General features: G+C 42.1%; 1 protein-coding gene across 1 annotated transcript in view; it reads right to left on the reverse strand.

Annotated features, from left to right (window-relative positions):
• The window catches only part of CCDC13 (coiled-coil domain containing 13), a 74,385-nt gene that overhangs the window by 53,085 nt on the left and 4,891 nt on the right, over nucleotides 1-16,409 (reverse strand). Inside the window, exon 2 of the mRNA XM_008569841.1 lies at nucleotides 1,593-1,810. Coding sequence (XP_008568063.1) covers nucleotides 1,593-1,804 — 212 coding nt within the window. The 5' untranslated portion in view covers nucleotides 1,805-1,810. The remainder of the gene's footprint in view (nucleotides 1-1,592; nucleotides 1,811-16,409) is intronic.

The raw sequence follows: 16,409 nt of genomic DNA on the forward strand, positions 1-16,409 counted from the left end.
TTTTTTTTTTTTTTTTTTCTTGGCAGCTGGCCTGTACAGGGATCAAACCCTGGACCTTGATGCTATCAGCAGTGTACTCTAACCTACTGAGCTAACTGGCCAGCCCCTGCATTTTGCAAGTTTTAATAGAGCTTCTGTGGTATACATCGCCACACCCACATGCACACACCCACCCACACCCACACACACAAATTAAAAGACAAAACAGGAATTTTCTAAGTCTTAAGTTGAGGCTAGGTCTCTAGGTTTCAGGTAAAACTGATGGAAAATTAGAACAGGTAAATTGGTTCTGCATATTACAAACTGTCTTGGGAGGCTTTTTTCAGAACTTTGAAATATGAGAAACCTGGGAGTGATGGGTCTGTGATCACTGCTATGTAAAGCACAGAACAGGCTCCCTAGAAACAGTTGCTCAGGAAGTAAATAAGTTACAGAAAACAGTAATTATTAGGTAATGGGTATTATTGTTGTTGTTGTTGTTGTTGTTATTTCACCAATGGCTCAAGTCTCCACCAATTCCAGTTTCTCTGATTTGGGGATAGGTCATTTGGAAGCAAGTCTCAGTTAACTTAGAGCTAACATTTAGAAGCCTTATAAATTTTTTCAATGATTGAGAAATCCTTATTTTTTTCCAACTAGCATTTTTAATAGAACATTATGAAAACTGAGAAACCATAAAAAGTAGACTCTGAAGATGGAAAAAATATTTTGGGCAAAACCAGAAGTAAAAAGACAGTTCAAAAACTGTTGTAGTTTTTTAGTAAAATGACTAGCAGAAGATTTTGTGTCAATACAGACTCCTGCTTCTAATAACCAGTATAAATCCATGTACATCTGTGTCACATCGTGGAATTTAGAGCAAATTAAGAAGATTCTGAACTCCTCTCAACTTTTTCACCAACTGCAAAAAAGCAACAAATCCCCCAAGAGCTTCTTTAGGAGAGGGTGTGTTTATGTACTGTTATATGTCAGGAAAGGGAAACCGGCACAGAAGAAGGATTCCAGATGAGATTTGGAACAGTGATCACCACGAACCATCAATTAGCCAGCCAGCTCCTTGGAAACTCAAACATGCTTTTCACGAAAGAGAGACTGCAAAAGAAAATTCAGGTGGGGCCGGCCCGGTGGCGCACTGGAGAGTGCGCTGCTTGGGAACGCAGCGGCGCTCCCGCCGAGGGTTCGGATCCCATGTGGAGACCAGTTCCCGCTCACTGGCTGAGCGCGGTGGCTGAGCGCGGTGCAGGCGCGACACCGAGGGTTGCGATCCCGTTACCGGTCAGTAAAAAAGACAAAAAGGAAAAAAAAAAAGAAAAGAAAAAAAGAAAATTCAGGTGAATAAACTACATCTTACTGAGTTTAAACATTTCAATTTGACTTTAATTGGTTTTAAAATACATTTCATATTAAATTATATCCACAGGATTACAGATCTATAAAATGCAGGAGTCATCCATAACAACTTCTGTGACAAAACTGCTTTCAATTTATAAACTGACATCTAGTCAACCTGATTGTCTGTGTCTGCAATCATATTTCTCCCACCTTTACTACCTCCCTGCGATGCTCCTGGGAGAATTCAAACTTGCATTTACCTCTGCTCAAAGAAGTTTTTTGAGTCTTGCTCAAGAAGGCTGAGACCATCGGAGATCTCTAAAGGTTCTTTTTGGTCATCAGTTCTGCTTTTGAGGCTCAATTCCTTTTCCTTCTTTTTCTCCATCTGCTTCTGTAACCTTTTGTGCTGCATCTCCTGCATCGCCTTGAACTGGAGCCGCAAAGTATCCTGTGAGCCTTCAGCTGCTGCCATCTTGCCCTAGGAGTCAGAAAAGCAGCCTGAGCTGAAGCAAACTCTACACAAAGCTTTCAGTACATAGTCAGCCCTGTCTACAGCCCCTAGTCCTGGAGTTTCCTGCTTAGATTTGTATGTGAGTCCATGCAGAAGCTTGGAAACCGCACCCTCACTTCAACTCACCTGAAAGCCAAAGCTGAGCTGACCGTCCTCCCCCAGCTCTGAACATGCCACCAGACTGCTCATGGCACCAGATACTCCCCATCACTCAGATTTAACACTCTACACTTCCCTGTCCCTTAAATCAGTGGCTCTTAACTCTCCCTGTACATTAGAATCCCCTAGGAACTCCTAAAATATAATAATGCTTGGGTCCATCTCCAGACCAATTAAATCCCAATTTCTAGGATTTGGGCTTGGACATCATTGCTTCTTTTTCTTTTTAAATTGAAGTATTATTTATGTATAGTAAAGTGCATAAATCCTAAGTGTACAGCACAGTGAATCTTTCCACAGATATACATGCCTGTGGTGATCACCCAGATCAAAGTATAGGGCATTTCCAATCCCTGGGCAGGCTATCTTGTACCTCCTCCTGTCAATCACCCTCCAAGGTAATCACTCTTCTGTTCTCTGCCACTGAAGATGAGATTTGTCTGTTTCTTCTTCTCCTTTTTATCTTTTTTTGGCAGCTGGTGGTACAGGGATCGAACCCTGGATCTTGGTGTTATCAGTTGTCTGTTTTCTTTTTAATCAGTTCTATTGAATTATAATTTATGTACAATAAAATATACCAAATTTATGTGTACAAGTAAGTTTTGACAAATACATACACCTGTGTAAACCACCAGTACCACCAAAAGAACATATCCATTACCCCCAAAAGCGCCTTTGTGCCTATTTGTAGCCAGTCTCTCTGTCAGTCCAAACTCTGGTCTGCTTTTGTTCACTACGATTTTGTCTTTTCTAGAATTCATTTAACTGGAATCATACAGTAGTTAGTCTATTGTGTCTGGCTTTTTTTGCTCAGCGTTACCTTTCTGAGATTCGTCCATATTATATGTATCACTAGCTCGTTACTTTTTATTGCTGAGTAGTATTACATTGCATAAACCACAATTTGCTTATACATTCACCTAGTATTGGACACCCGAAGTTGTTTCCAGTTCAGGCTATTATGAATAAAGCTGTTACAAACATTCAAATATAAGAAAGTATTTGTGTGAACATGTTTCTTTCTCTTGGGTAAATACCTAGAAGAGGTAATGCTGGGTTACATGGTAAATTTATGTTTAACTTCATAAGAAATGGCTAAACTGTTTTCCAGAATGGCTGTACCATTTTACATTCCTACCAGTAGAGTATGAGAGTCCCAGTTTTTCCACATCCTTGTCAACACTTAGTACAGCCAATCTAAATTTTAGTTGGTATGTAATGGTCTCTCAGTCGGATTTTAATTTGCATTTCTCTACTGACTAGTTATATTGAGCATCTTTGCACGTGCTTGCTGGCCATCTTTCAAAACATGTCTATTCACACTTTTTATCTGTTTTAAAATTGTGTTGTTTTGTCTTATGACTGAGTGGTCAGACCTCATGTGACAGGAGGTGCAGTTTCCCTGGGTTTGGGTTTCAGGCCACTGCGCTGGGTCTGAAACCACTCCCCTAGGACTCAAGTCCCTCCTCGGAATCCAGAGCTACTGTTGTTTATAGCAGCCATTTTCAGTACCAGCATGTGGAGATTGAGACCACAGGAGGCAGACTTGTGTAATCTCAGTGGCCACGCATGCTCAGTAAAAAGGAGTTTATCCCCTGAATGACCTCCCACTGGAGGAACTAGAGAGCACCTAGAATATTCTAAGTATATTCAGTGCATATGGTAGAGTTTGACCAATGAGCATGCTCTAAAGGAGACCAACTGAGCATACCCAAACATGAGCATATGCAAACGGTTCCATAACCTGTTACATGACAGTGAACAACCCCTTTAGTGGAATATTCATTAGATAGCATGAATATGTATAGATAGCCAAACTATAAAAGTAGAATCCAGGAAGAAGGCAGGGCTGTTGTTCATTCTCTCTGGAGCCAGCAAACACTTTAGCTGTGAGGTGTGTATTTCTTGCTGTTTTGTGTTAAACTTGCAAAGGCAAAGGCAAGCAGGCTGCTGTTCAGTCTGGAGCCAGCCTACACTTTGTAAAGTGTGTATTTCTTACCTTTGTATTAAACCTGGTACAGCTGCTCAGTCCCTGGAGCTAGGCTGCACTTTCCCTGTGAAGTCTGTATTTCTTATTCTTTACATTAAACCTGTTTTTGCTTTCTACTGCAACTCTGCTCTTGAATTCTTTCCTGTGGTGGAGTCAAGAACCTGGTAGAGGATGGGGTGGGTTGGGGTCAGCTATCCGACCTCCCCAGACCTTGTCCTCTGGTATCACTTAAACATTCTGGATGTTTTGTCTGTTTGAACTTTGCATAAACGGAACAATAGAGCACAGACATTTAGATTTTTAAATGCTCCTCACATGATTTAAAGTGTAGCCAGGGTTAAACATCTCTGCCTTAAACCAACCTCAAACCACATCATCTACCCATCATCCAATTAGTCATAAATCTTGTTGATCCTCCATAAATATCCTCAGATCTGTCCCATATCTCCATCCACACTGATATCACTCTCATGCTCACAATCACTCAAGGCACCTGCTGATCCCTCTCTCTGCAATGTTTTACCCCAGACATCCACCTTGCTTACTTCCTCTCAAATGTCACCTTATCAGAGAGGCCCTCCTCACATCCCATTGTAGAAAGCATTCCCACCCTCACTCCCCATGCCCCTTACCCTGTATAATCTTCCTCCATAGCACTTAGCTTCACCTGACACATTATATACTTGTTCATTTGTTGATTGCCTCTGTCCCTCCCCACCAGCTTCACAATGGCAGGCATTGTATTTTGTTTGCTGCTGTATCCTCTGTGCCTATAACAGGGCCTGGAATGTAGCAAACATCAAAGGAATATTTGGTGAACGAATGACAGTGGTTCTGTCCCCAGGACTGATCAAATAGGCTCCTGCTATCCTCCTGCCCCACCCTCTCCTCCTCACCCCACTTGCAGTCTAGCCTGCATTCACTGAGGGACTAACTTTCCTAAAGCACAGCTCTAAGCCTGACTTGCCCCTGTGCAAAAAGCTTCAGCAGATGCCTGTTAGCCACAAAACGAAGACCAAAGGCATTAAAGACTTTGGTACATTTGGTCTCAGTCTGTCTTTCTAACCTGTTTTCCCTTTCATAATGCCAAGTTCTAAATAATTGTGTCCACTTACTCCTCTGTCCCTACAACTCCTCCTCCCCCAAGGCTTAAATTTGTCTGGTCCTCCTAGGCCCAGCATGAATACCAGGTCCTATCCTGACCCTCCAGGAAGAACACTCTCCCTGCCCAAACATGCTCAACTACTAGAGTATACTTATCTGTATTTTGGGTATCTAAAATACTTATCTGTATTTTAAAGTATACTTATCTATACTTACCTGTATTTTGCCCACAGGGGTAGAATGGTCCTAGAGCCTATACCCAGTGGCTCTTAAATTTGCCTCAGTATCAAATCCCCAGGGATACAATCTAAAGATGCTGATGCCCAGACCCCACACCTAGAGAATCTAGTTTAATTAGTCTGGAGTGGAGACTAGGCATGGGGCTATTTAAGTGCTGCCCAGGTGGTTCTAAGGTGCTGTGGACTGAACCCGGTGTTGAGCAAAGGTCAAGGAAAAGAGCAAGTGCTGGTGTTATGTTAAAATTCTTCACCAGGTAGCTCTGCCCAGTAAGAGGAAGTCTGGGTTGTCCACACACTGTATATTCCAAAGAAAGGTCTGAACCCTGACCTGCTCCTAGGAGATAATCTCTAAGCCCTTGGAATATCCTGTGTGATACGAATGTCTTTCTTCACCTGCGGGTCTTGAGTTATTCCAGTTAGTCTATAACAACGTGATTTATTATGGGGGCCTTGGGCCAGGTGGCATCGGCTTGACCTCTGGAGCAGCTGGAGATTGAGTGACTAAGGTCAGCCATGCCTAGACCAACTCCCAATAAAAACCCTAGACACCAAAGCTTGGGTGAGCTTCCCTGGTTGGCAATACTTGGTGCATGTTGCTATGCATCATTGCTGGAAGAAGCAAGCTGTCCACATGACTGCACTGGAAGAGAAGAAAACTGGAAGCTTGTGACTGATGTCTCCTGGACCTCCTTTGCTGATTTTGGTCTGTATTCTTTCACTGTGATAAACTGTAACTGTGAATATGATGGCCTTTCTGAGTTCTGTGAGTTCTTCTAGAAAAATCTTTGAAACTTAGGGTGGTCTTGGGAACCCTCAAGCTGTAGGAACTCCTGGACACTCCTGATGAATGTGTGAAAGCCCACAGCCACCACAGGATGTCCAAAAAGGCAGACTACCCAAGAATATAAAATAACTTAACAATTGAACTCAACGTTTTAAATTTAGGCAGGAGTCAGCAAACTTTTTCTCTAAAGAGCCAGGCAGTAAATATTTTATTTTTTTATTTTATTTTTATTTTTTTTAAAAGATGACCAGTAAGAGGATCTTAACCCTTGACTTGGTGTTGTCAGCACCGGGCCAGGCAGTAAATATTTTATTTTTTTATTTTATTATTATTTTTTTTAAAAGATGACCAGTAAGGGGATCTTAACCCTTGACTTGGTGTTGTCAGCACCACGCTCACCCAGTGAGCAAACCGGCCATCCCTATATGGGATCCGAATCCGTGGCCTTGGTGTTATCAGCACCGCACTCTCCCGAGTGAGCCACGGGCCGGCCCAGCAGTAAATATTTTAGGTGTTGTGGGTGATATAGTTTCTGTCACAACTACTGTAGTCTGCCACCGTAGCAGAAAGTAGTCAGAGACAATACATAAGTGCATGGGAGTGGCTGTGTTCCAGTAAAACTTTATTATGAAAACAGTGAGCTGGATTTGGACTATGGACCCTTAGTTTTCCAACCTGATTTAGAGTAATTTCACCTGAAAAGGTGTCTAGAGATAGAAGAAAATTCTATTGAGCCTGTTATTTGAAAATGTAACACAGTTTAAAAATAAATTTATCCTGTGATCCCCTACTTTTTATAGATTTTAAGAAGGGACAACCATATTCTTCATTTTCCAAACTGGGTTACCTTGGAAAGTGAAAGGAAGAGCCATTAATGATCATTCTTGGCCAACAGCAAATCAGGAAAACAAGTTGGAAGCTGTAATCAGCATGTAAAGCAGTGATTCTCACCCCACTGTGCACTGGAATCACCTGGAGAGCTCTAAAGATACTGGTGCCATGCCCAGTGGTTCTGATGTCACTGGTTGGGCAGCAACCTGGGCACTGGATGCTGCTGGTCCGGGCTGCTGTATGAGTAGCCAGGCCTGAGCCAAGACAGCGCCTGGGGTTCAGAGTGGCTTGGCTCTCTATAAGCTGAGTGATTGTAAAAAGTTTCTAGTCCTCTCCAGGCCTCACTCTCTTCTTTGATGATGTTATTACAGAGGACACAGATGTGCTGTGAGGGGCAAAGGAGAGTGTGCAAACACTTTGTCAAAGATGGATTGATAGAAATGAAATGTTATTATTTTCTCCTTTCCTGATGGTATCTCTTGAGGACGCACCTGGGGTTCAGAGTGGGCTTGGCTCTCTATAAGCTGAGTGATTGTAAAAAGTTTCTAGACCTCTCCAGGCCTCACTCTCTTCTTTGATGATGTTATTACAGAGGACACAGATGTGCTGTGAGGGGCAAAGGAGAGTGTGCAAACACTTTGTCAAAGATGGATTGATAGAAATGAAATGTTATTATTTTCTCCTTTCCTGATGGTATCTCTTGAGGACGCCATTCCTACCCTTCCTTGCCCTACATCCAGACCCTCTCTGTCCCTCACACTGATGCTTATAACCCACAGGCAAAAAGCCTTTCCTGGCTGCTGGGCCAGGAAACAACACAGCTGCCCCCAGCCTCTGCACCCACTGCCTCACATCACAAGGTCACCTCCTACTGCACCACATCTCTTGCCTGCTCCCAAGGTCTCCTCCCAGTGCCTCCCCATCTCTCCAGCTACCTGCTTCCTGCCATAGCTTCCTGGATCTTGCCTTTGTCCCTGTACTCCATCTGTATGCCACCATCTGTGACCTTTCCAAATCCAGATCTAAGTGGCTTCTGCCTCTGCAAGATTCTGCCAGTACTCACAGGGGCACTCTGGCTGGTTTGAAGGCTCTCTCCATCCCACAGATATTTTTGTTCGACCCTCATAGAACACTATGTTAAAATTTGAATTTGTTGCCAACATTAAAAGATCTGTAGATTCCAATTAAATCCAGATTTCCAGCTTTTTAAATACAAGTTTACAGGTCTGGCAATGCTGGGCCCCTAGTCCCACATGGACAGCAGCTGCTGGGCAGAGGGAGTTCCCTCTGGGCAGAGTATGTTCTTTCCATTCAGTCACTGTCTCTGCCACTTTCAGCTGCCACAGCTGGCACATCAGCTACCCATTATCACTGCACATAAATGTTGTTCTTTCTCTTATACCTGCTGGATTCACCCACTTTCATTTCCCATCAGCCCCTGCAGACTTTTGGGTTGACGACCCCTGCTGAGGACCAAGCCTGAAAGCATCTCAGAGGGCTGCTTCAGCTACTTCCCCTGCTTGGGACGCCCTCCTCCCCAGGCCTCCCCACCCAGCCCTTTATCTTCCCACTACCTCCCACTTAGCCCGCAGGGCACTCTGTGGACTCTCGGAAGCCCTTGGGCATCCCTTTATCACTAAACTTATCTCAATGTACTATAATTATTTCAGATTTTATTTCTATTTCTTCCCTTTACAAAGAGATGGGGGGGTATTAGTCTGTTTCTGTTGCTTATGACAAAATACATGGAACTGGGTGATTTATAAAGAAAATGAAATTTATTGCTTGTAGTTTCTGAGGCTGGGAAGTCCAAAGTCCATCCAGAATCTCACATTGCAAGATGGTGGAAGCAGAGAGAGAGAGAGAGAGAGACTCTCCTTCTTTTAAAGCCCTCAGAACCACACCCCTGACCACCACTTTTAATCCATTCACTAGCGCATGGTCCTTCAATCCAGTCACCTCTTCAAGGCCCCACCTTTCAATTACCATAATAGGATTTCCCACCATCTTAACAGTCACAGTGGGATCAAGCTACTAAAACATAAAACTTGGGGGACACAATTCAATTCATATCACCTGGGGAGCTTTAAGTATAGACAAGTACCCTGGCCACAGCCCAGAGCAGTTAAATCCAAATCTCCAGTGGCTTGTACATAGCACAGAGCAGATGTTCTGTGATGTTCACTGGGAGCAATAAATTTTGTTTTCTTACAAATTACCCAGTTCCAGGTATTTTCGTTATAAGCAACAGAAACAGACTAATATACCAGGTAAGTCTAACGTTGAGCCAAGATTAAGAATGAAGGGTAATTCTCTGAGAGGCTAGCTGGGGAGAGAGATGCTGTAGAAGAGGCAGGCACCTCGGTCAGCTCGAAGCTTAGTGCTGAAGAAATTAGCCTGGGGCAGGGAGGGGAGGGTGCCCGAGTGGGGGGCACAGGGCTCTCCTGCCAGGAGAAGAGCATTTGGAGAGACAATGTGATGAGTGTGGGGAACTGAGAAAGGTTCAGGATGGTCAGCGGGCAGGGCAGAGATTTGGGAAGGCACTGGAAGGAGGGTCTGATCTGCCCAGCTAAGGAACCCGAACTTCATCCCGAGGCGTTGGGGATGTTCAGAGGTGCACACAGGATCACACTTGCCTTTTGCCTAGCTGGGAGGGTTTTCTGGAAAGGAATGTGGCCCTCAATGAAAGCTGTGACAATGGAGATGAAGAAGGGAGAACAGGAATTGCTGCCAAATGGAAGGGACTGGAGGCACGTGTGCAGAGGAGAGGGGGAAGTCTAGGGAGTCTGGGTTTGAGTGACTGGGAAAACAGTGGGCTCTGGCAAAGGAACAATTTTCTGAGCTGCAGACAAGCATGGAGGTAGACTGTTGGGTGTGAGACACCCTGGGCCTTCCGTATGGAGATGCTGAGTAGACAGCTGGCTGGGTGGGTCTGGGGCTCAGCGGGCAGCCTGGCCTGGAGCCTCAGGTAGCTGAGACCTAGAGTGTGGACAAAGTAGTGTAGGGAGAGGGTGTAGAGTAAGAAGGAGGTGGAAAAGAAGGAAGGGGAATATGAAGGAGGAAGAGACAGCTGGGAGCCAACAGTGGTGAGTAGATGTCTCCAGGTAGAGATGGGGACAGATGTGTGAATCTGAGTAAGGGAGAAGCAGGACAGGTCTGACTAGGGCAGAGGCCAGGGAGGCAGAAAGTGTGGTTAGGGGCAGTGGGAGGGTAGATACCAGGGACCTTTCTGAGATGGACCTCAGAACACATTCTTTCCTCTCTTCCTAAACAGCTTAATTCCAAGTCAAGGTTGACACTTGACCAAGGATAACAGGATCTTACAGGAGCCACTGACGGGAAAAGTTTTGCTTTCTAAAAGCACATAACAATAATGCTAAAGCTAAAATTTTCAGAATGCCCCTTGGCCCCATCTGATTACTGACTATTCCATGACAATGTGGTATACATTAAAAACAGGTGAAAAAATGTACTACTTGTTTGCATCTGGGGGAGCCCACATAAGTGGCTGAAACTTTTTGTCACCTTCCACCCATCCTGAATCTAGAAACTGTTCTGTTTATCTCTGATAGGACAAGCCAGCACAGGTGTGCATTGGGTGCTATATTAGCATAGCCCTAAAGCACAGCACGAAAGGCACTCAACTTGGATTAATTTGCTCACGTAGGTTGAGGGTCAAAGAATCACTCAGCAAATATTTATTAGTATAAAACTAAGAGCTAAAGACAGAGCTCGGTCCTTATGGAGGTTATAACCTGGTAGGGGACACAGACATTGATCCAATAACCATGCGAGGAAGTATACAATGATAACTGGGATGTTTGGAAGGAGAGATACATGCTGCTGAGAACCTCTATCAAGGGTCTGACATAGCCCGGGGGGTCCAAGAGAGCTCTCCGACCAAAATGATCTGAGACCTGAAGTACAAGCAGGAGTTAACTGGGGGTAGAGCATTTTGGGCAGAGGGTCAGCATGTGCAAAAGTCCTGTGGCAAAAATGAAGAATGGCAGTGACTATTAATCCATGTCTCTCATGCCTCTTGCACATGCAATCCAACAGCAAAGTCTATTGGTTCTACTTTGAGAATATAACTAGAATATGAACACTTCTCACCTTCTCAATCTCAACTACCGCAGACTAACAGCCATCATCTACTTGGATCATTACAATAGCCTCCTAACTCATGTCCCTGCATCTGTCCTTGCTCCCCAAAACATAGCCTATTCTCAATACATTGGCCAGAGTGACCATACTAACACATAAGCCAGACCATGCCCACCTCAGCACAAAACCAGGGCTCAGTATAATATGGTTCCCCTCCCAACCCACCCTTCATTACCAAGAATGCATCAAATCACAGCCTTTAGCACCAACTGTTCCCTGTGTTGGAGCATTCTTCCCCAGGTATTCACATGATTTCTTTCCCGACCTTGAGTAGACAGGTCTCTATTCAAAGGGCATCTTCTCAGGGAGACATTCCCTGACCACCCCTATTTAATGCTACATCCCCTTCCTCTGCTTCCACCCTCTGAACTCTCTCTCCCCTGCCCAGGTTCATTTTCCTTCATCACACTTTTAACTATCTGACATACCGCATATTTTACCTATTTATTATCTGTCTTCTCCTACTAGTATGTAAGCTACCTGAGGACACACATTTTTGTCTATTTTGTTCACGGCTATTTTACAGCATCTGTAACAGTACTTGGCACACAGTAAGTGTTTGATAAATATTTCCAAAACAAATGAGTGAATACGGCCTTCCATAGTCAACCATCCTTGGTAACCAGCTGCTGTATCTGTGAATAGGCTATCCATAAGTAATTGCAATAAACGTTTACACAAGCATAATCCCTTAAAGCCACTCTTAACAGCAGTGGAGGCTTCCACTTGTGGTGCTCTGGAGCATAGCCAGGTCTTGTCACTTGCTCTTGTTACTTAAGTAGTAGAAGCCAAAGTATAGAGAGATTCAAAAGTGAACAGAACGTCTGGTTTCCGGTATGACACATAGAGTTTAGAAGATGTCACTTCCATCCTCACAACAAGAAAAAAGTTTAACAAATTGGAATCAGTGACTGAAAATCAATGGAACTTAGATCCATCAGAGAATTGAGGTACAGGCAAACTGCTGCCCTGAAAACTGTAGAGATAGGTGAATACAGAGAATCATGGTTTACTGGGAGAGAAGCCTGCAGCTAGAGACAGCATCAGCAGGACTTCAAACTGTCATTGATGAATTGCTGGAGGCTCAGTGTATACTAGCTGGGGAACTTAAAACTCCAAGGGATCCAGTCTTAGGGGTCCTCATACTTTCATGAGTTTTTTTTCAGGATCCTTATCAAGTTATCACCGTAAAGATCACAGAAAAATCCTCTCATGCTTCTGGCAGGGGAAGGGAAAAGTAACCATATTGAAATATGCCCAGAGCTCTCTGTTCTCTTTAACAAGGCTTGCCACCTCCAGGATCCTTATCAAGTTATCACCGTAAAGATCACAGAAAAATCCTCTCATGCTTCTGGCAGGGGGAGGGAAAAGTAACCATATTGAAATATGCCCAGAGCTCTCTGTTCTCTTTAACAAGGCTTGCCCTCAAGGGAGACTATTTTGCCAGAGCCTAGCTGATGGAGGTTTACCAAAGCCTACCAGACCTGAGGAAGGGGAATACCCAACTCAGCCCCACTAAAAGACAGAGACTTAATTATAGGATTACAGAAAGTTTCCTTTGTCTCATACCTTGCCACCACATCAGTGGTTCCTGTATAATAATGGGGATTGCAGCTAAAAGAAATCAGATCCTATTTAAGGAGTCTTTAGGAAAACCCAAAGACAGGAGGGGAGACAAAAACAAGAATACTACAGAAAATTTTAGCTTCTGACACCAGAGCTACAGTAGATAATAAATACAGCTTAACTCCTAGCCAGACAACATAAAACCTCACACTTAAGGCCTGTCTATTTCAGTTCCTTTCAACTGATATATCATGTCTGGATTTCAGCAAAAAAAAAAAAAATTATAATGCATACTAAAAGGCAAAAAACAGATTCTGAAGAGACAAAGCAAGCATCAGAACCAGAATCAAATATGAAAGAGATTTAGAAATTATCAGACCAGTAATTTATTTATTTATTTTGGTGGCTGGCCAGTAAGAGGTGGCGTTGTAAGGCTGTGCTCTAACCAACTGAGCTAACCAGCCAGCCTCAGACCAGGAATTTAAAATAACTGTGATTAACATGCTAAAGTCTCTAATGGAAAAGGTGGTCAACATGCAAAAAACAGATGAGTAATATAAGCAGAGATATGGAAACTAAAAGAAAGAATCAAAGGGAAATGCTAGAATTCAAAAACATTTTGACAGAAAATTTTAAAAAAGAACAAAACAAAATTTAAAAAAACCGCTTGGGGGCCGGCCCGTGGCTCACTCGGGAGAGTGCGGTGCTGATAACACCAAGGCCCCGGGTGGTGCTGACAACACCAAGTCAAGGGTTAAGATCCCCTTAGCAGTCATCTTTAATAAAAAAAAAAAAAAAACATTTTGACAGAAAATTTTAAAAAAGAACAAAACAAAACAAAATAAAAAAAACCGCTTGGACAGAAATGAATGTCTTTGCTGGGCTCATCAGCAGACTGGACACAGTGAGGAAAGAATCAGTGAGCTTGAAGATGGGTCAAAAGAAACTTCCCAAACTGAAATGCAATGAGAAAAAGAATAAAAAACAAAAACAAACAAAAACCAGAGGAGAATATCCAAGAACTGTGGAACAATATCAAAAGGTGTAACATATGCAACAGGCAGAAAATCAGTACAGATATCATTGGAATTGAACAGCATCACACCACCAACAAACTGGAACTAATTGACATTTATAGACTACATTCAACAACAGCAGAATACACATTCTTCTCAAACGCTCACGGAACGTTAATCAACATAGACCACATTCTGCGACATAAAACACATCTTAACTCCTAAGAAAATAAAAAAAGTATGCTCATAGACCAGAATGGAATTTAACTTGAAAATAATAACAGAAAAATAGCTGGAAATGCCCAAGTATTTGGAGATTAAACAACAAAGCTTCTAAATAACATATCAGTCAAAGAAGAAGTATCAAGAGAAATTTTTAAATATTTTGAACTAAATGAAAACAACAGTCTATCACAATTTGTGGAATGTCATGGAAGTAGTGCTTAGAAAGAAATTGATAGCATTGAATGTATATATCAGAAAAGAAGAAAGATCTAAATAAATAACCTAAGCTTCTACTTTAGGAAACTAGAAATAGAAGAGCAAATTAAATCCAAAGTAAGCAGAAGAAAAGAAATAGTAAAAATCACAATAGAAATCAATAAAATTGAAAACAGAAAAGCAATTAAGAAAGACAACAAAACCAAAAGCTGGTTCTTTGAAAAGATCGGTAAAGTTGATAAATACCTAGCTAGGCTAACCAAGAAAAAGAGAGACAAGGCACAAATTACTAATACCAGAAGTACAAGAGGGGCCATCGCTACTGATGCCATGGACATTAAAATAATAATAAAAGACAAACTCTGTGCCCACAAAGTGATAACCTAGATGAAATGGATTAATTCATTGAAGAACACAATCTACCAAAACTTACACAAGAAGATGCAGATAATCGGAATCTATAAAAGAAACTGAATCAGTAATTAATAACTTTCCAAGACAGAAAGCATCAGGTTTAGATAGTTTCACTGGTGAATTCTACCAAACATTTAAGGAGAAAATGATACCAATTTTCTACAATCTGTTCCAGAAAATAGAAGCAGAGGGAATACTTTCTAACACATTCTATAAGGCCACATTACCCTAATACAGACAAAGACATCATAGGAAATGAACTACAAACATTTTTCATGAACATAGATGCAAAAATTTTCAACAAAATGTTTGCATATTGACTCCAACAACATATAAAAAGAATTATACACCACAACCAAGGAGGAATTATACTAGGTATGCAAGGCTGGTTCAACATTAGAAAATCAATTAATGTACTCCATCACATCAACAGGCTAAAGAAGAAAAATCACATGACCATGTTAATAGATGCAGAAAAAGGACTTGGCAAAATCCAACATCCATTCATGACAAAAACTCTAAGTCAACCAGAAATAGAGGGGACCTTTCTCAATTTTATAAAGAACATCTACAAAAGCCTACAGCTATAATCATAATTAATGGTGAGAAACTAGATGCTTTCCCTCTAAGACCGGACACATGACAAGGACATCCCTTCTCTCCACTTTTATTCAACCTCATCCTGTAAGTTCTATCTAATGAAATAAGACAAAAGGAAATAAAAGATATATAAATTGTGAAGGAAGAAATAAAACTCCCTTGTTCTCAGATGACATCATTGTCTATGCAGAAAATCCCAAAGAATCAATAAAAAGCAACTGGAACGAATAAGCAGTTCTAACAAGGTTGCAACATACAATGTTAATACACAGAAGTCAAATGCTTTCTACATACCAGCAATAAGCAATTGGAAATTGAAATTAAAAACACAATACCACTTATATTAACACCAAAAAAACTGAAGCACTTAGATATAAATCTAACAAAAAAATGTGTACAAGACCTATATGAGGAAAACTATATAACTCTGAAGAAAGAAATCAAAAAAGAGCTAAACAAGTAGATATCTCACGTACATGGATAGGAAGACTCAATATTATTAAGACGTCATTTCTTCCGAACTTGATATATAGATTCAGTGCAATCCCAATCAAAATCCCAGCAAGTTACTTTGCAGAGATAGACAAATTGATTCTAAAGTTTATACGGATAGGCAAAAGACTCAGAATAATCAACACAATATTGAAGAACAACAGCAAAGATGAAGAACTTACACTATCTGACTGCAAGCCTTACTATGAAGCTACAGTAATCACAACAGTGTGGTATTGGTGAAAGGACAGACAAATCAAAAGAAGCAAATAAAGAGCCCAGAAATACATCCACACAAATATAGTCAAGTCATCTCTGACAAAGAAACAAAGTCAATCCAATGGAGAAAGAATAGTTTTTTCAATAAATGGTGCCGGAGGGCTGGCCCATCAGCTCAGCTGGTTAGAGCATGGTGTTACAACAGCAAGGTCAAGGGTCAAGATCCCCATATCAGCCAGCTGCCAACAAAATAAATAAAATGAAATAAATGGTGGTGGAACAAAAGGACATCCACATTAAAAAAAAAAAAAATCTAAGGCCGGCCCAGTGGTGCATTGGATAAGTGTGCCGCTTGGGACGCGCGGTGGCGCTCCCGCCCAAGGGTTCGGATCCCACATACAGACCGGTTCCCGCTCACTGGCTGAGCGAGGCGCGGGAGCAACACCGAGGTTTGCAATCCCGTTGCCGGTCCCCGGTCCGGTACGGGGGCAACACGGGGGGTTGCGATCCATTGCCAGACACGGAAAAAAGACAAAAAAAAAAAAAA

This window comes from Galeopterus variegatus, unplaced genomic scaffold, assembly GCF_000696425.1.
Source record: "Galeopterus variegatus unplaced genomic scaffold, G_variegatus-3.0.2 Scaffold536, whole genome shotgun sequence".
Lineage (NCBI taxonomy): Eukaryota > Metazoa > Chordata > Mammalia > Dermoptera > Cynocephalidae > Galeopterus > Galeopterus variegatus.